This window comes from Octodon degus, unplaced genomic scaffold (assembly GCF_000260255.1).
Source record: "Octodon degus isolate 3935 unplaced genomic scaffold, OctDeg1.0 scaffold00058, whole genome shotgun sequence".
NCBI lineage: Eukaryota > Metazoa > Chordata > Mammalia > Rodentia > Octodontidae > Octodon > Octodon degus.
Window position 1 is genome coordinate 5,135,665 of NW_004524634.1, and position 26,044 is coordinate 5,161,708.

General features: G+C 40.4%; 2 protein-coding genes and 1 pseudogene across 3 annotated transcripts in view; 2 read left to right on the forward strand and 1 right to left on the reverse strand.

The window, feature by feature from the left end:
* Positions 1–7,091: 7,091 nt before the first annotated feature.
* Positions 7,092–7,412, reverse strand: LOC101567632 (60S ribosomal protein L36a-like). The gene has a single exon (XM_012515330.1). It carries the CDS (start codon positions 7,410–7,412, stop codon positions 7,092–7,094), a length of 321 nt encoding a protein of 106 aa, XP_012370784.1.
* Positions 7,413–11,958: 4,546 nt separating this feature from the next.
* The window catches only part of Stambp (STAM binding protein), a 36,087-nt gene continuing 22,001 nt past the window's right edge, over positions 11,959–26,044 (forward strand). Inside the window, exons 1-2 of one of the 2 annotated variants that reach the window (XM_004634095.2) lie at positions 11,959–12,026; positions 14,429–14,646. In XM_004634095.2, the coding sequence (XP_004634152.1) occupies positions 14,444–14,646 (203 nt within the window). In that variant the 5' untranslated portion in view covers positions 11,959–12,026; positions 14,429–14,443. Of the gene's footprint in view, positions 12,027–12,057; positions 12,605–14,428; positions 14,647–26,044 lie in introns of those variants that run through there. The other variant, XM_023718470.1, reaches the window with a different exon arrangement.
* LOC105742530 lies at positions 14,897–20,057 on the forward strand (annotated as a pseudogene).

A 26,044-nucleotide genomic window follows, 5' to 3' on the forward strand; every position in this document is an offset into this window, starting at 1 on the left:
GACTTAAAAAAAAGAGGTTTGTACCTATGTTATTTGCTTATTATTTCTTGCCTATGTCTTGTAATATGAGAAACTACTTTGGCAATAACAACACACAATGTACTAACCACTGTTACTCTCCTAAAATCTTGTTTTGAGATTTTGTACCACTGTTTTTATTTTTTTTTCTTTCTTTAAAATAAAAATAACTGATGTCAATAAAAAAAAACTACCTCCTTTATCTTGAGAACATCCTCATGTTGTTCATCTCTTTCATTTTTCAATTTTCTCCTTCCTTGTTTTTATAAAACAAAAACAACAACAAAAAATGTGCACAGAACTGCATCTCTACCCCCCCCAAAAAAAAACTGGTATAGGTGCAGTTTTATTCACTTCAGTTCATAACAGTGCCATCCTTCTGGCTACTCAGACTGAACACCTTTTACTCTCTTTTTCCCTTCCATCTACACACCCAATATATTAGCAAATTCTGTTTGCACCAATACCACCAAATTGTATCTACCATCTCTCCACTTCTACCTACTTTTCTCCACTTCCTCTCTAGTATAACCCCATCACCACATTTCCTGCCTGGAGGATTGCAATATCCTTCTAACTCAGCTGTTTCAGACCTAGATTTACCAAGCATTTGGTGTCTCACCATGAGGCCAAAAGAAATTCTTAACAGTCCCATTTACTAAGCAGTTAAGTGCCAACAATTTATTAAGAATGTATGCCTTTAATAGCTGGATAGCGGCCAGGGAGATAGCTCAGTAGAATAAGCACTTGCCTGGCAAGCGCAAGGGCCTGCGTTCAATCCCTGGTTCTGAAAAAAAAAAAAGCATAGTGGGGGTTCTTCATTCAAAGAAATCAATTCCTACAGCCTGTAAGTCATAACTTATTTGGAAGGATATTTGCAGATGTGACTGGAATAAAGATCTTGAGAAGGAAAAATTATCATGTCTTATCAGCATGAGCCTTAGATATAATCTCATGTTTCCTAGACTAATGGGGGCAGTGAGACTATAGGGGAGAAGGCAATGCATGGATCATAGAGGCAAAAGTGGAGTGGTACAGCCTTCTGCCAGCAGCCACAACAGCTGAGGAGGCAAGGAATAAAATCTCCCCAAGACCTTGCAGAAAGAATACAATACTCCACACTTTATATAATTTTTTTAAAAATGTATTTAGTACAGGGTCTACAGGGTCTCACTATGTAGATCAGACTCGTAGTGGTTCTGTTTTCAGCCTCCCAAGAGAGGGCCACCACATCCAGTCTCAATCACTGTCTCAGCACACCCTCAGGGCGGGGCCAGCACAGCACACTGGGGATCAAACCCTGGCTGCTGCGCTTTGCCTAAGCAGGCGCTTTAGTCTGCTGAGCTATCTGGTCAGCCCAAAAATGTTTGTTTTGTTTTGTTTTGGCCAGGTCAACCCATCCTGATGGCAGAGCTGGCAAGGCATGTGGTGCTTGGGATTGAACTGTGGTCCCCTGAACCTGCCTAAGCTTACCTAAGCAGGAGCTTTAGACTGCTGAGCTATCTCAACAGCCCAATGTATGTTCCAGCAATTTAATGTGAACAACATCACGTTGACTTCTTGCTTGGCAGGGTTTTGTTTTGTTTTGTTTTGTTTTGTTTTGTTTTGTTTTGTTTTGTTTTGTGGTACTAGGGCTCAAACTCAGGACCTTGCGTTTGCCAGGCAAGCACTTATTCCACTGAGCTATCTCCCTGGCCCATTCCTCCACACTTTAAGATTTTAGTCTTTGGCCCCCAGATCTATGAGAATAAATTCCTGCTTTTTACACTACAAGTTTATGGTAACTTTTTGTGTGTGTGTGTGTGTGTGTGTGTGTGTGTGTGTGTGAGGAACCAGGGGGTGAACTCAGGTCCCTGTGCTTGCCAGGCAAGTGCTTATTCTACTGAGCTATCTCCCCAGCCCCTAGTTTATGGTAATTTTTGAAAACATCCAGAAGACATGAGTGCAATATCGCAACAACAAAGTAGCCATTTCAAAAACAGTGCTGGTAAGCTTATGGAAAACAATTTTATTTCACACTCCAATAATCTTAATTACTTGCTAATGTGACACATATACCTGTCAGGCACTATGCTGGGTCTTAAGCTTTGAAATCAAATTGGCCACGCCAACTTCATTTCCCATGGCACACAGATTTTCCCAGGGTGCCTGTATGTCACTCCCAAACCCAGCTTTACAAAGACATGCCATCACTGAGAGGAAGGTGGGACAACTCCTATGGAGAGTGTGATCAGCCTGCTAGCCAGAGCTCACCTAGTATGTAACAGATGTCAGACTTCCCTGAGTTCCAATAAAACCTTTCTTACAGAGCCAGGTCGCTTCAGTTCAGTGGCCCTTGCCCTTCCTGAGTTCCTGCTCTGCTCCCTTGCTCTTGCTTCACTCCAGTCATTCTGAGCACCCACTTGCTGTTCCCAGCCTACAATGCTCTTTTTGCCTCCTGCAGGTCTGTTCGCTAACTTTTCAATGAGAGCTTCTTTAAACTGTACCATCTGAAATCTCAATAATCTCTCTGTGCTTCTCCCTCCCCCCAGTCTGATTCCTTTAACCAGGGCCCATTTCTCTCGTATTATATTCAACCTTCTAGCACACCACAACATTTACTTCTTTAGCTTGATAGCTGCTTATAATCCGTGATTCCTTGCCCATCACTAAACTAAGATTCATTTTTATTCGTACATGTTTATAGTACATGACTATTGCATTCCTCATGGGAAGTTGGTACATGTATATAATACATCTTAATTCTTTTTACCTTTCCTTCCTTTTCCCTCCTTTCCTTCCCTCTATCTCTTAGTCCCCTTCCTCTTCACAAAAGATCTATCTCCCCTTCCTGTTATTCAGTTTTTGTTTTTGTCCTCCATTTATCTACATGTAAGATTCTCTCTTTTCTTTTTTACTTAAAGCATTTATTTATTTATTTATTTATTTATTTATTTATTTATTTATTTGTTACAAAGTCTCTCTATGCAGTTCAGACTCCTAGTGAGCCTCCTGTCTCAGCCTCCCCAGCCCTGGGATTACAGGCCTGCACCACCATGCCTGGTTTCAGGGCCAGCACAACATGTGATACCAGGGATTGAACTCTGATCCTTGTGCTTACCAAGCAGGTGCTTAGACAGATGAGCTATCTCCCCAGCCCATAAATGTAAGATTCTTGAGGGCAGGACATTTCTTGTCTGCCTTGTTCATTCACATGTGTCCAATGCTTAAGTGATGTCTGTCACATAGTATGCAATCAGTATGTATTTATTGAATGGCTGACTGAATGGATTTTTTTTTCAAAGTTTTACTGATAAACAGCAATGAGACAGTTTCAAATCAAATCAGAAGTACAGTTTCAACAAATAATACACTGCATATATTCTTCTTAGTGGTTAATTGCTGTACAAGATGCGGACTTGTGATCCTATTTACAAACACCATTAGAACAAATCATTCTATTCATTAAGAGAATGCAACTATATATCTATCCCAACCTCTTTGAATACACAGATACAAAATGGACATTCATCGGTATACCCCATTTTTCTAAGTTCCGTTATTGAATATTATAGGTGTGTAAACTCAGCAAAATATTCTAAAAGAGTCCAGTAGCCCATAATAGCATTGGGTCTTCTGTTTAACTCGCAATGTCAGAAATTATTGACCTGAGTCCCCCACAGCTCAACTTAACAGCATGGCTTTATTTCTTATATTTCGACTTCATACTTTTCTACTGGATGGTTAAGACCAAGGTAAAGCAAGACCTATGCAACAAGAGTTGTAGCTTTTTGGTCTGAGAAGGTCAGTGAAATGCCCTCAGGATTTGTCCTGAGATCCTGTACCTCAGATTGTAGAACCTTTATCAGTGCAGCCATGTGGATGAGTCATGGCCATTGCTTGGCCAATGTGCTCTCTGTGAAAGCCTGAGAGAGTGTCTTCTCCCCATGTGACTCTCCTTAGGCCCACTCTATATCATCGATCACTTTCCTCTTTGGCCCCATAATCTTCTTGATCAGAAAATTTGGAACACTACTGAGGTACATGACGTTACAGTACAAGTTCTCATATGTCCTGAGTCTTAATTGACCTTAGAAGGCTAGGGCCAAAATGTTGGCTTTCCTTGTATCCCTCCTTTTTCTCTAATTTTGGTCTGCAAACTTAGGTTGTTAACCATCCAGAAGAAAAGCTTATTGTTATTATCAAACGATTTGGGCTATCAATCTTATGAATGGATGTTTTTAAAAAAGCATAAACATAGTGGTATGCAATTCATTTTTCATTAAAAGTTACAGGGCTGTGGAGATGGCTCAGTAGAATAACTGCTTCCCTGGCAAGCACAAGGGCCTTAGTTCAATCCCCAGCTCCACCAAAAAAGAAAACAAAAAAAAGTTACAGTGTCTGGCCAATATTTTTAAAAAGAAAAATAAAATAAATGTAAAATGGTAAAATCCATCACTTAAGGGGTGCCACACAAATGATCCTAAAGTTTCCTATGTTGTTTAAGCCCATTTGAAATTTGCAACATTGAGAATGGTGCTCTCACCTAAAAGAAAGGCTATGAGTTGTAAGAAATAAATTATGTAACTCATAGCTTTCAGGTAATGAAGGAAGAAATAAATATCTAAAGTAAAACTGATATTTCATGCACATATTTTAGCATTTTTAAATTTTTTTTAAAACCTTTTATTTGGTACAGGGTCTCACTTGGAGACCATAGGGATATCAGCCTCCCCAGCACTGGGATTACAGGCATGCCTCACTACGCCCAGTTTCAGTGGCCAGCACAGCACACCCAGGATTCCAGGGCCCACACAGCATGCATGGTACCGGGGATTGAATCCGGGTCCTTGTTCTTGCCAGGCAGGTGCTTAAACTACACAGCTATCCCCCCAACCCTTTAGCATTAATTTTAACACACACACGCGTGCGCGCATGAACAATCTTCCCAAGCATGCATAACTTTTTTCCAAGCTAGTCCTTCTCTGACAGGACACATCAATATTCAAACAAACTGTAGGTGGAGCTCCAAACCAGAAGTTAATGCTACTGGGTTTACTGTAGCCTAATCCCAACTACAACTGAAAAGGAGCATAATTTGAATTCAATAATAATGAAAAGATTAGAATACTCGTGCATTTAAAACAGTTTCCTATATTGGAAACATTTCACCCTACATGTTTTTTCTCCAAGTATTTACTTTTCAAATTCAGTCATTTTATATTCCCAGTAGGCCCACAGGTGGAAATTTTAACAATGCAAATCATTTATCTTTAGTATAAATCCCATTTCTGCTTTCTGACTGCCCTACCAGTGTTCAAGATAGGCTGTGGTAGTGACACAATGCGTGGTGCTCATCTAGAATCCTGCTGAAGATCTTAGTAACTGTTGAAAGATGTTTGTACTTTTAGGGGATCTAAGCCTTTATCTATAAACCTTTTAAAACAATGGAAACTGAGTTTTTCATTACTGTCACGCTGTGACTGAGGAGAAGCCTAAATACAAGGGTTGCAAATCCTCCAGTTCACCTATTCTTAGTTGACTTAAAAATCAGTTGTCATGGAGGTCGCGCAGCTGAACAATACATTGCTAGTTTCTCATTAGGTTTGCTATAGATAACATCTCTGCCTCATGGGTTATGATGATAACGGTTGCCTGGGTTACTTTTGAGTGACTTGAAGGCCAATTTTGCTTAAAACACAGACTCTTCTGGGCCTGCAGATGTCTGATAAGGCGACTGGAACAAGATGAAAAGGCTGGCACCTCTGTCTTATTGTGTCTGTCTTCTTTGTGGCCTTTGGACTAAAGGATACCTACCAGCCACCAGCTTATAATAGTAGTGAAAAGAGTTGGTACCCAAATTCCTGGAAGAGCTCTGCCATTCCCCCCAAAAAGACATTATTCCTATCATATAATCATCTGTAATTCTTCAACCCCTTAGAGTTGAGAAGTTGATTTTCAAGTAAAGCACCTACTTCTCTGGTTTTTAGCTACTAAATAAAACTTTCTTCTCTCAGTGTTCTAGTTCTTGAATTACTGATTTTATCAAATGTAGACAGACTTTTAAAATAATGGTTAAGAGGCTATAGGAAGCAGCATCTAATCCTTTTATTGTGGGAATTTGTATTTGATCAGAATTTTTGGCATCTAGGGCAAGTGTCAGCACTCTTATTTTTCTAAGGACCAGAAAAAACAAGCAAGAAAAAGTTGGTTGACTTTTCCTGAGCTACATACAGATCCATCCACTGATACAGATTCATGAACATGGTAGATACCCAACAAATATTTACTTAGTTAATGAAGGCATTTGGCCTTGAGACTTTCTGCTCCTAGCTTTAGCTGCCTTGTAGGGAAGACTTGGTCTCAAGAATACAATGGTCAGTTTTTCATTGTTAATCTCAGCCGCCACCATAGGAGACTAGTCCATCCCTGTAGTATGTTTTGAGGACAATGAGACAACCACTTGTGTCAACAATACTTGAACACTAAAGAATATGTCAACTGGGATCAAAAGCCCAGGAGGCCCTGGCAATAGAGATGGAAGCAAGCAAGCAAAAACAAAACAAAACCAAACAAACAAACAAAAAACCCAACCCTCTCCTGTCTTACCGCAAATTGTATTTCCAGTGGGGAATGAATGACAATTAACAACCCAAATAATATAAATGATAAGTACTATGAAGGGAAAATAGCACCAACTGCTAACGGTTAATAGAATAGTGATCATAGTTCTCTTCAAGGAAGTAATGCAAACACAGACATCAATGCTTATGATGGAACCAGTGAAGTGGAAACTCATGATGGACACCCAAGATGGAACCAACCAACCAGGAAGAGGAAACATCTGTGCCAAGGTCTTGAGTAGAACAGCAGATATGGCTAGAGAATAAGAAGCAAGGAAAGAGGGAGAAAAGGTCAGAAAGGCAGCAGGGGCTGAATCACCACAATAGAGAGGAGGGAATTTGCATTTTTATTCCAAGTGCCTTGTGGGGGGGGTGTCATTGGAGGGTTTTAAAGTCAGGTAAGACAAAATCAGATTTTTTTTTTTTAACACAGCAAGATTTTATTGTCTTCACAATAAAAAATATGAAAAGTTAAGACTGGATCACGTGGCCCTTTCTTTTCTTATCTCCTCCCTGTTCCAAATGCTTGCATCTCTTAATAGCCAGCATTCTCTTAGATCTGCAGTTGGGCTCAACACACTCAAGCCTCAGGACAATCTTCTTTGTAGTTTTGACCTTCTTCTGGAGAATCGGTTTAGTCTGTCCACCATGGCCACTCTGTTTCCTGTCACAATGCTGCTTTCCCTGGGCATATAGGGAATCCTTGCCTTTTTTATACTGTGTTACTTTGTAGGGTTGATGCTTGCCACACTTCTTACAGAAAGTTTGCCGGGTTTTGGGAACATTCACCATGCTTGCAGGTGCCTACCAGCAAGGAAAGAAAGACCCAGATTTTGTTTTTTAAAATAATTTAAAAGATTATTAGATGCTGGCATAAAAAAATGTAGTAGACCTTTGAGTTATGGTGGCCTGACAAACAACTTGGGTTATGACCAGAATTTTAGTTTTAATTTATGATCAAAGTCTTGAGTTATTTCCCCAGTGCTGACCACATGTGCTTCCACATCATCTCAGATAAAGATGTAAGCCTTAAAGAGTTCTGGAAGGTACACTACAATATCCTTTCCTGTATGGGGTTGAGAAACCCAGAGCTAATGTCTAAGGACACTAAGGTCTGCCTGTATACAGGAAAGAGGCTTTGAAGCTATGCAGAGGAGCCTGAACCTTCAATTGACAACTTGAGTTACATTCAGCCCTTGGAAACAAATTGAGTTCATAACTCAATAGTCTGCTGCGCATTGTACTAGGTAAGACTGGATGCCTTTCCCATACTAATGAAATTGATCTTTTGGATATGGTATTTATTATAGGAGTACAAAGTAGGCAAATAATACCTACCTAGAGTCTTCCTTGTTTTTAGTTCCTCCAGAAGGTTTATCTAGGAGCTTATATATTTATTTATCTATTTATTTATTGAAACAAAGTCTTGCTATGTAGTCACAGCTGGGGTACAAGTGAGAAAGATCACCTCAATTTCTATCCTGGCCTTGGTCTATGAGGTGAACAGCTGAAACCTATTTGATGATGAGATACTTTCAATTCTTGGCCTCCATCCTGTGTGGCAGGGATAGATAAGATGTTTTCCTCAGTTATGTCAATAACCTACAGAATTTTTGGAACTTTAATTTCTGGTTGCATGTTCAAGATGGTCCCATTTTTAGCTTTTTCTGTTAAGCTAGAAATGAAGATTATCAAATGTTCTTTTTTTTTTTTTTTTTTTTTTTTTGAACTGGGGATTGAACTCAGACCCTTGTGCTTGCCAGGGAAGCGCTTATTCCACTGAGCCATCTCCTCGGCCCCTGTCAAATGTTCTTGACCAACTTTTTCTTGCTTGTTTTTTCTGGTCCTTAGAAAAATAAGAGTGCTGACACTTGCCCTAGATGCCAAAAATTTTGATCAAATACAAATTCCCACAATAAAAGGATTAGATGCTGCTTCCTATAGCCTCTTAACCATTATTTCAAGAAACTGTAGTAGTTTTTAACTTACTTATATCAGTAACAGTATATGTTATGGTGATTGTTGCATTTATGATTGTACACATCTCTCTTATATGTTAGTCCTCACAGTTATAGCTCATTAAAGTTTATTCATCATAATCTTAACATCTAGGGTGTTTATGAATTCTGTTACTAGCCAGGCATAGTGGCACATGCCTTCCAGTACTCGAGAGGCCAATGCAGGAGAACTGCTATGAGTTCAAGGCCAGCCTGGACTACATAGCCAAATCCCATCCCATGAAAACAACAACAAATTCTGTTACTGTGTTAAATTAAATAATACAAAAGTGAGATATTTTGAAGACTTCTGAACTTGTTCCTTACCCTACCAGCTCAGTATAACAGTACTGCTCACAATAATAGTACTTCTACAGTAACAGTATCCACCTGCTAGATTTGTCCACTACTGTATATCCAGCACTAGAACAGAACCAACTACATAGTAAATATGTACAGAACAGCAGAATAGCTTCAGTTTTGACTTGTATTGGCTCCTGCCAGTATTATAGACAGCTAAGTTAGATAACAATTAATATACATCCAGAGAGGGACTGGGCTTTCAAGGAAGTCTGAGAGGCGGAGACATCAGAATTGTAGCTGGAGGCATTTTGCAAAAGGCAAGGCCTCAAGATTAAAAATCACAATGGACAGATTTACATCCTTAAGTATGGAAATTTGAGATTATATTGTAACTATTTGTCTTGGTTATTTTTTATTTGTTGCTGGGACAAAATATTGACACTTAAAATTAAGGAAGGAAAGGCTTATTTAGCTCACAGTATAGTGGAGGTTTCAGTTCATACTCTGCTGGCTCCAAGGCAGATGGCAGCAGTTCATGGTGGCAGAAAACAATGAAGAGCAGAGGATGCTGTGCAGGTTCCGCCCTTGGGTCGCGCTGAAGTGTCAATTGAGACTGGGCATGGTGGCATGTGTCTGTAATCCCAGCTCTTGGGAGGCTGTAAACGGGAGGATCACTATAAGTCTGACCTAGTAGTGAGACCCTGAACACCCTGTAGACCCTTCCCTAAAATACAAAAGAAAAAAAAAAAAAAAAGAGCAGAGGAGAAGCAGCAGCTGTGGTGTCTATCAAACCTGGAGCTCCTCCAAGGAAGGGGCAATGGCTACTGTGAAGATCCAAGCTCCTACAAAGGGGCAAGGCTGCATCAATCAAGCTCCTCCAAGGAAGTGTGGTGAGTGGAAGTCTTCCTCAACCCTTTTATATACCATTTTTGTGTTGAGTCACTCAGGTAGGCCCACTCCACTCTAGAGTGGGGCCCCCACACCACAGGGCGTGGAATCGCCAAGCTGATCTAGCCAAGCTTTTGACATCTCAAGTTGACACAATGTATCAACCACCACACTGTTACTACTAGTCCATTAAATCCAGATATCAGACAACTGGATGGATGACTGGAAGACTTGGGCCCATCCCTTCCTCAAGTTTTCTTGTTTTAGAAGTCATAGATAAGCCAAGGCTAATGATGTCAGCCATATGCTTCTGCTATGTGGCCTGTTTCCCTACTGGATCAATATTAGCTAAGTGGCTATACTTGTAATCTTTTTTTATTATAATGTGACCCACATTGTGCTCATCTTATGATTTTGCCCTATGCAACATTCTCAGAGGGCCAGGGAGATAGCTCAGCAGTCCAAGCGCCTGCCTAACAAGCTCAAGGATCTGGTTTTGATCCCTGGTATCGCATGACATGCCAGCCTGTGCCATGCCAGCCACTGAAACCAGGTATGGTGGTGCATACCCTTAATCCCAGAGCTGGGGAGACTGAGATAAGGAGGATCACTATGAGTCTGAGCTGCAGAGCAAAACACTGTACCAAATAAATAAATTCTCAGAGAAATGACCTCAACAAGCCATGTGGCACTCCTCCTATCTCTCAGAAACTATTCTTTTTTTTTTTTTTTGACACAGTCTCTCTCTGTAGTTCATGCTGACCTTGAACTCTTGTGGCAACCATCCTGCTTCGTCCTCCCAAGTGCTGGGATGACAGGAATGCACCACCACACCTGGCTTTTTCAGGAGCTAGTCTTATTCTCCAGTAAACCTCTCCTACTCCTAACTTCCTTTGTCCTTTGGAATTCGTTCTTTGATATTAGTGGACACAAACTTGGCACATCTGACAGCTAGTGAGTTGGGAATTACATTTCTCCTATATCACCAGGCCCCCACCCACAGGGTAGGCTCTGTGACCAGCACCACCAATACATCAATTTCATTAGGCCCAACCTACCATGTTTACATGCTGAGTAGAAAGTCAACCCAGAAGGAGAGTATCGGGCATTTTAAAAATAGGGTACATGATGTAGTACTTTGTACAACTGTCTTCTCAGATTGATCTGCAGAGAATGCATGAGTTAGTAGGGGACCATGGCACTGCACACACATTAATGCTTTGGCAGACAAATGTTCCAAAAACTTTTCAACAGTAAGTATGAAAAGTTAGCGACCACACAAAATCACCTCAGGGAATCCCAAGAGAAACATACACAACAGGAGCTCTGGAGGCTGGTTTGATGGAGAAAGTAACATTACACTGATGTTTTAAACCAGATATTGAAGGCTAGAATGTACCATCATACTGACAAATTCACAGGAATTTTCCCAGATACATTTTGAAAAATTATTCCCAGATAGTCAAACCTTTAAAGCAAAGCATAAGGTTTCAGAGTGGTGACATACAAAGTCTTCTAAGAAAGAATGAGTAGCAGGCTTGTAGAACTTCCCTGGAAAGAAGATGTGTATATACTCAAATATATAATGTACCACTTTGTAATTGGAGTTTATAATCACCTTGGCTTGGTCTTAAATACAAGAAATGCATCATATAGATCTTTGTGTTTCCTGTGGTTTTCAATGACCATTAAACGTTAATTACTCAGTACATTTTAGCTCTTGTCCTTAGTCTTATGTTCTTTTCTAAGCAATAAAAGCTAATGCTTAATATTTCTGATTTCTAACACAACCTGAAATATAATTTTTTTTTTTTGTCTCCCAATTGACAAAACCTGGTTAGTTTTGCCAGGTCTGCAGCTGTACTTGAATCAGTACTCTCTTGTTGAGCGTGAGATTTACATGCGTGTGTTGGAGGAGCTAGCTGACAGAAAACTTCTACTCACAGAATACTTGTTAAAACAAATACGAGCTTGGTGTTTGGTACCCTTCACTGCTGGCTTCTGCTTTTCTTTCGGGTTCGTTTTCCTTTCCCAAAAGGGCCAGTATAGGACCGAGTCCTCATTGGCCGGATTTCCCGCAGGTGCCGCTTGTAGTCCCACCCACCTGCTCCCTGCCTCTAATCCTAAACTCTTGGGAGAATAATTGACAGGCTGGCTAGAGTGGGAGTGGCACGGACGTGACGTTTCCGGAAGCTCCGGGCGTCAACCGCGAGGAAAGGTGGGGAAAGGGGTCCCGGGAATGTGGTGGGACAGGGACTCTGAGCGTGGCCGGGCTCGGAGGGAACCCGCCACGGAGTGTGGGGTCTGCAGCCCTGTCGTCTCCCGCGTCCCCTGCCTGGCCTGCCGCCCCCGGCCCCCTGACAGCTGGGTTTCCGCAGGCTGGTGCCTACCCGGCGCGGCCCGGCGCTTCCTTGCCTACTGCGTTTGAATGACCCGAAAATTTAAGATGATTTTATTCTGGATTGACAGTTTGGGTTCGAACGCCTTCAAAAAGGGCGCCTCGAGTAGTTGTCAGACGCCTGTGTACTGTATACGCCCTCTCCGCGCGTTCTGGCTACTTCCTTTCACCGCCTCCTCGAATTACCCCTTCCTGAGTCCTCCCAGCCGCCTTCCCTTGTTTGTGAATGCGACGTTCCCTCCGCAGAGTTCTGCTCATCTGAGTGTTGTCTCCACAGCGAAGTTGCTGGCCCGGGAAAGGGTTCCTGTTTCGATCCACATAGGCTTCTGTCAAGGGGTGCAGGGATGCCCAGAGCATCCCTTTTCAGTTAGCTCTGATGGACTGTGCTGGGTTTACCAGTTAAGAAACTTGGGGAGGTTTTAGATCTGAAAGAGGCTTAGTGAGAGAGTGTCTGTGCTTCCCAGGAGTCCCCACGGTTTTTGTATTGTTAATGAGGGTTCAGAGGGGGGAGTTGTGTGGATGAAATGTAACCTGAATATTGAAGAAACCAAAAGATAGAATTGGCCTGGGGGAAAGGTTGGGTAGGGAAACATTTGAATGCATTTGAGGAAAAATAAGGTTTATGGATGGAAAAGACGGGACAGGTGACTTGAGGCCACAACTTTCAAAATGAATTCTAATGCTTATATATTCTAGAATGTGGTGATTATGGTGTACTATCATCCAATGCATATCAAATGCCCAGGCACTTTTTGGAGATTATAGATAATGATGGAGTCTGATTGGAACTTGGGAACCGATTCTAACAGCAAAAATATTTATAAAGATTGTGGAATTGCTGGGGCTTGGGGCCCAGGAAGGAAAAACTCCCAGATTAGAATTGTGTCCCAGTGCCCTTCTTTCAATGCAGGATAACTTTGTGCCCCTTTGTTTTACAGAGTGCTTGGTTTTTGAAGATGAATAAATTGTCCTTTTCAAGATCTAAGTAGTTTACAGATTAAAGCGCCTGCAAGCAGGAACAGGGGCCTGGGTTCAATCCCTGGGCCTGCCATGCTGGCCCCAATTGAGACTGGGCATGGTGGCACGCACCTGTAATCCCAGCTCTTGGGAGGCTATAAACAGGCGGATCACTACGAGTCTGATCTAGTAGTGACACCCTGAACACCCTGTAGACCCTTCCCTAAAAATACAAAAAAAAAAAAATCTAAATATCTTGCCAGATATGTTGAGCTGTGGGGGACTCAGGTCAACAATTTCTGACATTGCGAGTTAAACAGAAGACCCAATGCTATTATGGGCTACTGGACTCTTTTAGAATATTTTGCTGAGTTTACACACCTATAATATTCAAATAATGGAACTTAACAAAAAAAGGGTATAAAGATGAATGTCCATTTTGTATCTGTGTATTCAAAGTGGTTAGGATAGATATATAGTTACATTCTCTTAATGAATAGAATGATTTGTTCTAATAGTGTTTGTAAATAGGATCTCAAGTCCGCATCTTGTACAGCAATTAACCACTAAGAGGAATGTATGCAGTGTGTTAATTATTGAAACTGTCCTAGCAATTTGATTTGAAACTGTCTCATTGCTATTTGTTTATTAATAAAATTATGAAAAATAAATATCTTGCCAGAATAATAATCAATGATGTTTCAGGCTGATTGGTATAGAGCAGAATTAGGATTGTGAATAGGCCACTCAATTATGAAAAAGAACACCACAGAAAATGTTAGTTCCTTTTAGGTTAACAGAATTAGCAAATTGAAGTCACTGAGCAATCCTCATGAAAGTTGACCGCACTCTCTCAAGTAGTGGGGTAAATGGAAGTAGGTAGCTGAGAGAAGAAGTAAAGGGGAAAGTATAAGGTACTGTCTGCACTTATGCTGCTCTAGGCAGGGACACCTAAGGCCAGGGATATCTCACTTGAGGGGTAGCATTGAATCCCCGCATGACCTGATATGGTTATAGTCCTTATACTTCTTAATTATGGTGCAAGGATTGTGCATTTTGAGTCTCCCAACCTCTCAGCATCGTAATTAGGTTTCCTTAGGAGTCACCACCATCTTATAGAAGAAACACCTTATTTGATCTGAGCTACAGATGTGCTATTTTTTTTCTCTCTCTAATTTCTTAAGGTGGAGATATACTCTGTGCTAAACTGTGCTGGGATGATGTGGGTCATCTGTGGGTTTTATGTCATCTGTTTTCTGTCTCAGAACTTCTTGGTCCTGATGTCTGACCATGGAGATGTGAGCCTCCCACCCGAAGACCGGGTGAGGGCTCTCTCGCAGCTGGGCAGTGCAGTGGAGGTGAATGAAGACATTCCACCCCGTCGCTACTTCCGCTCTGGAGTTGAGATGATTAGAATGGCATCCATTTACTCTGAAGAAGGCAACATTGAACATGCCTTCATCCTCTATAACAAGTATATCACGTAAGACACCTACGATTTCCTTTTTCTTTTCTGGTGACTGATGCCTTTCTCATTCAGCTCTTGCACACACTTACGAAGCTCATAATTGCTAAAACTAGAGAACTTTATAACACCCTCGGTATTAATCATTTATTCTGGCAGCTCTTACATATTGACTGTCCTTGCCATTCGAAGAGATGAATACTGAAGGTGCTGTTTTTATGAGTCAATGATTTAATGAGTAAGAGACAGCTTTCTGGCTTAGGTTCACATGGCCCAGCTGTTAGACGAAAGTTAGTAATTCAGCAAGGCATGTTATATATTGATGAATGCTTTTACCATCCTTTTCCTATTAAGGCATCAAGTCATAGGATTACTTTTGAGGTGTAGCTGAGCAAAATTCTTCTCCTCAACTTATTTTGTAGCAAATCAAGTGATATAAGAAGAAGGTTTTCCTCTTTTTAACCTTTGGTATAATTGTGCAAGTCATTAAATAATTATTGCCTCATAATAAGGCCTTTATGTTGAGTTATTTCTCATCTTAGAGTAGGCAGCGTAAGTGGAAGATTTCAGTACTATTAACAGAACAATTAAAGCACCAATAATAAAGAAGAGATATATAATTTAGGATAGGAATAAAGTTAAAGGTTTTATACCATTTCTAGTCTTGTTCTTTAGTAATGCTAGGACCTTTAGCAATAATTACATGTGTTTGTATAGCTCTTAGTAGTTTGCAGGGTAGTTCACCTACATAATCTCATTTGACCTTCACAGTTCTGTGTGCATTGAGTAGGGCACATCATCTTCCCATTCTCTGTAGGAGGATAGAAGTTCAGAATTTAATGATCATGTTTGGGATCTGCAGCGTGAGGTGATAGAATGCAGATTTTATAACTCTCAATTTAAGATGCATTCCAGAACCTAGGTCTTTTTGTTTTTCTATTTAGTAGTGTTCCATGAGTTGAGAGTACTCTTATAAAATCATACTCATGAACCACACTGACTATATGATGATATAAATATATGTAGATTTTGTGTGTGTATGTGGTACTGGGGATCAAACTTGGGACCTTGTGCTTGTCAACCAGGTGCTTATGCTACTGAACTGTATCTCTAACCCTGATGGGTATATTTTTTACAGTACTCAGAAAGTACAAGAATGTATATATACTTACAAAGTAAATCTCCCTACCTACTCTTTTGTCTTCAGTTCTACTCTTCAGTTCTCCTTATATTCTCCCAGAGAGATCCATATGCATAGCAGTTATATTCCATGACTCCACTCGAGGGATCACGTACTGCTCTAGAGCAGGAGATCCAACTTTGATAGTAAGTCAGCCCAGGTGGGGCTGTCCTATGCATCATATGATGTTTAGTATCATCCCTGGTTTCTACCCACTAGGTGCCAATAGCCTCTCCACTGTCTGTGACAACCAAAAATGTCTTAAGACGTGACTTGGTGCTCTCAGAAGTACAAGACTGAATTGATCAAGAACTTTAGAGAAAAATACGTGGAAGAGTGAACTACATGGGATTAATCATAATTTCAGAGTAGAGGAAGGGATTGCTGGTGTGTGTGTGTGTGTGTGTGTGTGTGTTAATGTATTTAGCACAGGGTCTACAAGGTCTTACTCTACAGATCGGACTCATAACGATCCTCCTGTTTTCAGCCTCCCAAGCACTGGGGTTACAGGCACGCACCAACACACCCAGTCTCATTTGCTGTCTCAGCATGCTCTGGGGGAGGGACCAGCATGGCCCTCTGGGAATCAAATTCCAGTCCCTGTGCTCTGCCTAAACAGGCACTTTAGTCTGCTGAGCTATTTGGCTGGCTCTTACAATTGTATTCTTTTTTTTCTTTTGTGGTACCAGGGTTCAAACTTAGGACCTTGTACTTGCCAGGCAAGCACTTATTCCACTGAGCTATCTCCCCAGCCCCTTTTTTTTAGTTTTTTGAAACATGGTCTATGTTGTCCAGGGTGACCTTGAACTCACTATGTAGCCCAAGTTAGGCTCAAACTTACAGTGATCTTCCTGCCTCAGCCTCCATCGTGTGAAGTTATTGGCATATGCCACCATGCTCAGCCTATTGTCTTTTTTCAGTTTAGAAGTATCACCTGTTTCCTCAGAATTCTCATAGTCATTAATGCCATCTTGCTGTCCTGTGGCCTCAATGATAATATTGTAGTTACATTTCCTTTGCTAATATGAGTGTTTCATTCTTAGCCACCAAATTTATTTTCTGAATTCCCTAAGTTTCTCTGGTTATTCTGTATAGATGGTACCTTGGTTCACAAACTCAATCTTCTTTATTATTCTGGTTGCAAACTGAACTGATCGAGAACCAAATCAAATTTCCCCATAAGATCAACATTGAACCAAACCAGTGAATTTGATTTGGTTCTTATCCAACTCAGTTTGTGACCAGAATCATGAAAAGAATCAGGTTCATGAACCAGGGTACCAGTGTATATACTTTTATGTATGCCCTTTACTCATATTTTCTCCAGTTATCTTAAATTGTTCTCAGAATGAAGCCCAGAGCATAATTTCTTTAGACAATCACTAATTAAAAAAATTCAGTAGAATCATGGCATCACTCTACCAGATATTTTCAGGAAGGTCTTGTGTGTCCTACTGCCCTATATAGAAAATGCTTTCAGTGCAAGGACCATATTCATTTAACAAATACATATTGAATGTGTCTACTTACTTGGGGCTGGGTCCTAGATACACAGTAGTAAGTAAAATGGCCCTTGCTCTTTCTAGTGTTCTTTTTTTAGAGAAGGGAGGAGACAAACAGGTAAACAAATAAACATAGTTATGAGATAAGGAAGCTGGTAAGAAGGCAGAAAGAGAGTACTGTGAAAGGATCACCCAGTTATCTAAGTAGAGTAATCAAGGCAAGGTCTGTTTGCGAAGGTGAAATCTAAGCTGAGACTTGACGGGTGCAGTTGAGTTAGCTATTCCAGGAGCATAGAGCAGAGCACTTAAGCAGAGGTAATTCTGTGCTCAGAAGCTCTTAGTAAGAAAGCCCTTAGTGTGTTGTGGGGATGGAAGGATCACTGCATTAGGAGGGTAGAAAGCAAGGAGGGAGAAAGATGCCAGATGAAGTGGGAGGGGCAAATTAGGCTGATTTCCCTCCAGGCTTTCTAAACCATGATAAGGAGGTTGCGTTTTAATCCTGAGACTATGGAAAGCCTTTGAAAAGTTGTTAAATGAGGTTATAACATAAATTTACATGTATTTTTAAAATAAGAATATTGGCTATTGTGTTACGAATGGTTGAGGCAGTGTGAAGGGAAGGCAAGAGACCGTCTAGGAAATTGTTGCAGCAGTTCAAAAGACTTATGGCCTGAAGTGTTGTGCAGAATGGGAAGAGGTGGATAGATTTGATGCATGGAGGCAGAGTCCAAAGGATTTATTGAAAGCTAGGAAAAGAAGGTGGTATCAAGGTTGGCCTCATGAGTATGCCTTAAGCAATTTGGAGTTTGGTCATCCATTTACTGAGAGTGTTATCAAAAAGGGGTAGGGAGCTGGGCATGGTGGCGCACACTTGTAATCCCAACATTTGGGAGGCTGAGGCAGGAAGATCACTGAGTTTGAGACCAGCTTGAGCTACATAGTGAACTGAAGGCCAGCCTGAACTACACAGCAAGATCCTGTCTCAAAGAAATGAGGGGAGCTTTCTGTCCAACATCTTTTTTTTTTTTAGTTTATTTTTTTTTTATTTTTTTTTTTGAGTTTTATTTTTTTTATTTTTTATTTTTTTATTTTTATTTATTTTTTTTATTTTATTTTTCAACAAATAATACACTGCATATATTCTTCTTAGTGGTTAATTGCTGTACAAGATGCGGACTTGTGATCCTATTTACAAACACCATTAGAACAAATCATTCTATTCATTAACAGAATGTAACTATATATCTATCCCAACCACTTTGAATACACAGATACAAAATGGACATTCATCGGTATACCCCATTTTTCCTAAGTTCCATTATTGAATATTATAGGTGTGTAAACTCAGCAAAATATTCTAAAAGAGTCCAGTAGCCCATAATAGCATTGGGTCTTCTGTTTAACTGGCAATGTCAGAAATGATTGACCTGAGTCCCCCACAGCTCAACTTAACAGCATGGCTTTATTTCTTATAATTTCGTCTTCATACTTTTCTGCTGGATGGTTAAGACCAAGGTAAAGCAGGACCTATGCAACAAGAGTTGTAGCTTTTTGGTCTGAGAAGGTCAGTGAAATGCCCTCAGGATTTGTCCTGAGATCCTGAACCTCAGACTGTAGAACCTTTATCAGTGCAGCCATGTGGATGAGTCACGGCCAATGCTTGGCCAATGTGCTCTCTGTGAAAGCCTGAGGGAGTGTCTTCTCCCCATGTGACTCTCCTTAGGCCCACTCTATATCATCGATCACTTTCCTCTTTGGCCCCATAATCTTCTTGATCAGAAAATTTGGGACACTACCGAGGTACATGACGTTACAGTACAAGTTCTCATATGTCCTGAGTCTTAATTGACCTTAGAAGGCTAGGGCCAAAATGTTGGCTTTCCTTGTATCCCTCCTTTTTCTCTAATTTTGGTCTGCAAACTTAGGTTGTTAACCATCCAGAAGAAAAGCTTATTGTTATTATCAAACGATTTGGGCTATCAATCTTAACCTCACTATCTCACTGCATTTCAAACATCTTAGGCATAATAAGGAACAGGTATTTTTCATCAAGTATTGATATGTTGAACTTTAAGTCCTTACAGAATATGATAAAAAAAAACATTTAAAAATTAGATTATATTTTAAAAAATAGGATAAAGAATTCTATGCTTCTCATGTTTGCACATAAGTCCAAAAATCTCACCATACACAACCTTGAAGCAGGACAGTCCCACAATATTCCTTTTCCTGTCTCTTGCTTTCCTTCACCACCGCCTTCTTCTTGAACATCGATCTACCCAAGAGACATCTTAGCAGTAAATGGCATGTCATGTCTGTCCAACATCTTGACAGGCCTGCAGTGGTCGCCACTGCTCTCCGGGCTCCACGATACCACTCAAAGACGACAAGAAAAAGAAAGATGCCGGAAATTTGGCCAAGAAAGACAAAGACCCAGTGAACAAATCTGGGGACAAGGCCAAAAAGAAGAAGTGGTCCAACGGCAAAGTTTGGGACAAGCTCAACAACTTGGTTCTGTTAGATAAAGCTACTTATGACAACTCTGTAAGGAAGTTCCAAACTATAAACTCATAACACCTGCTGTGGTCTCAGAAAGACTGAAGGTCTGTGGATCACTGGCCAGAGCAGCCCTTCAGGAGCTCCTTAGTAAAGGGCTTATCAAGTTGGTTTCAAAGCACAGAGCTCAAGTTATTTATACCAGAAATACCAAGGGTGGAGATGCGCCTGCCACTGGTGAAGATGCATGATGAATAGGCTCAACCAGGTGTATATTTGGAAAAAATAAAATTTTATTATAAAAAAAAAAAATGAGGGGAAGGGAGATCCAAGAGTTCAGGAATGGATTTATATCTAAGTAGAGATGGCAAATAGGAGGTTGTATGTATAAGTCTGAATGCACTCAAAAGAAACCTGGCCTGGAAGAACAAACAAGGTTGACTTTAGCATGCAGTGGTTCTGAAGCCATGGGAATGGCTGAGACTTTCTAGTGAAGAGGTTCTTAACCTGGAACTGAGGTCTAACAAACTCACAAAGATTCATTAGTAGAATTCAAGGAGTCTGTGAACTTGAATAGGAAAGGTATCTCTTCTTTTTACTAAACACTGACTGAAGTATATCATTTTCTTCCATTTTGAATGGAGGTCTCAAGCCAAAATAATATTTAATTATTTGTAGTTTTGTCACCCATAGAAATGAAGATATTTTCATATCCATTGCAGTTGTTGTTGAGATCCTAAAATAGTAGGTACATTTTCATTACTGTAGAACTAGAAAATAAGTTTTAGACCCATGATTAGATCTTTTTATTTAGTGCATTAATAGATACATTAATAAAAAGCACATAATTCTTTTATATTTTGAAAACTGTATTTTAGTAAAAGAGGAAATTATCCTGAAATGGGCTATAAGCTTTCCTACATCCCAGAAGGACCTACAGAATCTAAGTAGATCAAGAATCCTTGGTATTGAGGGCCGGGAGATAGCTCAGCGGCATAAGAACCTTCTTGGCAAGCTCAAGGTCCCAAATTCAATCCTCAGTACAGCAAAATAAAAATAAAAATAAGAATCCTTGGTAATAAGAGAAGGAGCCTAGGACAAAACCTTGAGGTTGATTAGTGGAGAAAAAGCCATCAGAGGTAACTGAAGGAAGACTCAAGACCCAAGAGGAAATCCAGAAAGGAATTTTGTCACAGGAGCCAAAAGGGTTCAGTGTTTGAAGGAGAGTGGTAATGGAGAGGGTAGTGGATGAAAAGTGGCCTTTGGTTTTGGTAACATGCTATAGTTGGTGACTTTAATAAGCAACTTTACTAGAAGTATTAAAGAGATGCTAGACCAGAGTAGGAGAAAAGATAAATGGACAATAGGAAAGTGGAGGCAGTGAGTTGTACCAGAACTTTTCTCTAAAAGGCCAGATAGTAAAAATCCTTGGCTTTTAGGCCTTTTGATCTCTGTTACAACTTCTACTTTGTAGTGTGAAAGCAGCCATAGACAGTACTTAAATGAAGGTGTGTGGCTTAGTCCAGTGACACTTAATTTACAAAAATACCGATGGCTAGAGGTCACTGAGATAGCTCAGCAAACTAAAGCGCCTGGTTAGGCAAGCTTAGGCAAATGCAGAGACCACAGTTTGATCTCCGGCACCATATGCCATGCCAGCCCTGCCCCCAGAGCAGGCTGAGCTGGCCAGAGTCCAGGCATAGTGATGCACACCTGTAATACCAGTTCTGGGGAAGCTGAAAGCAAGAGGATCACTATGAGTCTGAGCTATGTAGTGAGACCCTGTAGCAACCAAATACATTTTTAAAAAAGCAAACAAAAAAACCCAGATGGCTACGTGGATTCAGCCCACTAGCTGTTCTTAACTAAGCTCTGGTGTAGCTAACTCTTTGGGCAAGTTTTGCTAGTAAGGTGTTAGGGTTTGTGTCTCAGTAGCCTCCCAAAGCCTCATGTGGACATAGGACTTTTCAGAGGTAACTGAATCTAGAGTATGTGTTGCTGGGATTGAGGGTGTGTGATTAGTAAATTAGTCCACTGATTGGTTTGCCATAGTTCCGGCTAGGACTAAGTGTGTGAGTGCTAAACCCTGCATGCAATATAAGGGACAGAAAGAGCCCTGCCTTTCTGCTCTTGTTGCTTCTGCTATCTTCTGCCACTATGAACACTCGCTTCTGCCATGTGCCACCCTGCCTTGGAGCCAGTCAGCTATGGGCTAAAACCTCTACAAACTGTGAGCTAAGAAACTTTTCCCCTATTAACTTTGGGTGTTGGATATTTGGTCTCAGCAATGTGAGAAAAGTAACTGTGACTTAAGAAAATCTCTGAAGGGGGATAAGGAATATACAAATATGTATGTCTGTATGTATTTTTAAAGGAGAGATTGTACTACATGAGAACCCCAAGGCGTAAATAATTTAAAGAATAAAATCAAAGATAATAGGAAGCAAGGAGGCAGACTTTTTGAAGAGGAATGGGAATCGAGAGATGAAAGTAGGGAAGGAAGGGGAATTAAAAAGGATTAAGTGTGATATGTGCAGTATAGGTTCTAACTTTCCACAATGAATGGATTTATTATATATTGTAAACATGTAGTTTCAAAAAAACAGACTAAAACAATAGAAAACAAAAATTCTAGAGCATATTTTCCCATCAAGTAAGGATCCTGTGAGCTAGTGCGACTGGCACACACCTTTACGTAGGAGGCCAAGGGCAGAAGACCTCAAGTTTAAGGTCAGCCTGGCAAATTCAGTGAGAACCTGTCTGAAAATAAAAAGAGCCAGGATGAAGCTTAGTGAGAGATCATTTGCCTAGCATGTTTGCGGCCATGGGTTCGATCCCCAATACAGCAACAACTACAGAAAGAAGAAAAAAAAAAAAAAAAGAAAAGCTGCCATAGAGAAGGACAGACTAATGGTCCAGAAGAGAGTGAGTTTAGCTGTAGCAATAGATTCCAAAGAGGCGAGAGAAAATAATATTGAGAGTATAGAGCTACTTAAGACATTGATTTTTTTATGTGACCCAGATAATTATCAGTGTTAACAGAAACTGATGCAGGGAGTCTGACACCACATAAGGTGTTCCATTTATAAGATCATGTAATATGACAAAGTAGACCTGGAGGAGAGTTGGGGAAGGAAGAAATTTACTTAATCTGTTGGCTTTGGGATTTATTTGGGACTTCACTGGGTTGGCTTGGCCTAAGACAACAAAAGTAACCAGTGACAGCAGCTCACTTTGCCAGCTAGTACCACTAAGAAGAGAAGAGATTAGGCATCTACCCTCACCATTCCTCTGCCTGCCCATTATTGAGACTCATTGCTGTACACCTTTTGTGGGTGCTGTAATTTAGGATTTAAAAGGCAGTCTGTCCTTTTTCCTGGGGCATTTCAGGCATCTTAATGATGTCAGGCACATCTTCCCCCTTAGTGCTTTCCTTGTGTAGGAATGCTTTTCCTTTTGCAGACCCCAGTACAGAAGAAAGATCTTCAACATATTAAATCAGTACATATTTTGACAATGAGCAAAGACAATAAACCAGGCAGTGGACTCTTTCACAGCTTTTTATGGTCATTAGCTGGGCTACACCGAAGGACTAGAGTATTCCCGCAATTCCTGTCCACTGTGTGAGTCTCCTGTAGCACAAATCTTCTTTCTGAAAATGAACTGAACTGTCACTTATGTTGAAAATGTTTACTGGGGTTGTTGTTTATTCACTGTAGAAGGGTTCATCTGTGATTTGTGACTACCATACCAGCTAACTTTTAAGACCGGAAGAAATGGATAGGACAAGTGTCCTTAATTTATGCACATTACAAAATTTCTTAATTTTTTCTCTGTGTTTTTTTTTTTTTTTTTTTTTTTGTGGAACTGGGGATTAAATTCAGGCCCTTGCGCTTGCCAGGCAAGCACTTATTCTACTGAACCATCTCCCTGGCCCCCTCTTCTTAATTTTTTGATTGAGTTGTTTTCATGCAAAATTCATGATTAGAAAAAATGTTTTTTCAAACATGACAAGGAAGATATAAAAAAGAAGTTGCAGCCACTGAAGTGACCACTGTCATGTTTCCTGTGTGTACAAAATACTGTGTGTGCATGTGCAAGTGCGTGTGTATCCTTTCTCGTTTGAGACATGAATGCCATCATACTTTGTATTCTGTTCAGTGACTTGATTTATTCTTTAGAGTATAATCCTCTCCCATGCAGATGTGCCCAGCCATCTCATTCAGGGCTTTTCTTTCTGCCTGGAATAGTCTTACAGATCTTTTATGGCTTACTTCTTCTAGTCCTTATTGAATGCCATCTTCTTTCTGATGCCTTGCTTAGATCCTCTGTCGAAAATTTCATCATCCCTCCCTATTGTTTTCTATCCCCCTTCCCTATAAATAATGACTCGCCTACCACTAACTCTCAGACATACTTTTTGTTTTGTATATTGTCTGTTTCACCATGGTAATGCATGTACTATAGTGGAGAAATTTTTGACTAGGTCACTCCCTGTGCAGTCTTTTTTTTTTTTAATTAGTTGCTTTTTTTTATTTATTACATTTATTTATTGTGTGTGTGTGGCCAGCTCAGCCCCATAGTAGATGCTCAGTAAATATTTTTTGTATGGAAGTAAGAATGATTACATTGCTTTCACATTTGCATATTCCATAGTTTATTACCCCGTATTGATAGGTTTTTTTTTTTTTTTTGTGGTACCAGGGATTGAACTCAGGACCCTGCGCTTGCCAGGCAAGTGCTTATTCTACTGAGCTATCTCCCCAGCCCTTGATAGATACTTTAGTTCCTATTTTCCCTACTTTCATAAATAATTTTTAAATTTTTATTAACACATGTTTGCAGTACCTAATGTTTGTGTTCATCCCAGGGAGTTGGTCTGTGTATATATTGCATCTTTATTCTTTTTCCTTCCCTTCTCCTTCCTGTTCCTTCCCCTCTTAATTCCCTACCTATCAGCAAATGATCTTATGAATAATTCTGTATTGAGTAATCATATATATGTGTGTATATATCATTGTACTACTATATGATAAGTTCCTAGTGGTAGGACTGTGAATTTAAAGGGTGTTTACATTTAAAGTTTTGAATAATTTTCTCTCATCATTTCCCTCTCCTAAGAAAAAACAGTTTAAAGTTCTGCTCACAAGGGCTGGCCTGATAGCTCAGTGGATTAAAGCCCCTGCTGGAGGCCTGGCCCTAGCTCAGTCCTTTCAGTGGCTGCTTCCACAAAGCTGTCAGCCTCAGGTTCCTGGAGTTCGAACCTCACAACTCTCCCGCTGGCCAAAAGTGCCCTGAAGGCATTCGAGGAAGGAAAAAAAAAAAAAACTTATTCCATTTTTGGGGCTGGTGAGATGGCTCAGTGGTCTAAAGCACCTACTTAGAACAAGCTAAGCTAGGCTAAGCAAAAGCACAGCGACCACGGTTCAATCCCCAGCACCACATGCCAGCCAGCCCCGCCCCCTGGTGGGTTGAGCTGGCCACACACACACACACACACAAAATAAATAAATAAATAAATAAATAATTAAAAAAAATAAAATAAAATAAAAAAAATAAATAAAGCCCCTGCTTAGGCAGAGTGCAACAGCCAGGGTTTGATTCCTGGTGTGCTGTGCCAGCCCCGCCCCCGGGGCACACTGAGCCCACTTTTGAGACTGGGCGTGGTGGTGTGCATCGGTAATCCCAGCACTTGAGAGGCAGAAAACAGGAGGATCACTATAAGTCTGATCTACACAGTAAGACCCTGTAGACCTTGTCCTAAATTCATAAATAAATAACAAAATTCTGCTCACAGTGTATGAAGTTCCATTTCCCTGCAACCTTATGTGTGTACCAAATGTAATCAACCTTTAATCTTTAGCCAGTCTGATGGATGAAAATGATGCCTTAATTTCTTCCATCATGCATGAAGCTGAGCACTATTTCTTATATTAATTTACCTTTTGCACTTATTTTTCCATTTAGCTATACTTTTCCATTGTTCCCCTCAGCTGTTTTGCTTCTGTTTTTGCCAAGGCATCTTTATTAGCATTGGTCCAGTTCCTCTCCAGGTCATAACCAGATATAACCCCAGAGAAAGTATGCATCTGCACCACTGTTAGTCTGTGCCTAGAAAGTTCATAGCTCTAGTGTGCACATCTTTCTCTTTATGCTTGTTCATGTTTTTTGTTTGTTTGCTAGTAAAAATAATTATATAAACATATAGCAGCTATTCTCTGTGTGCTACACCCTGTAC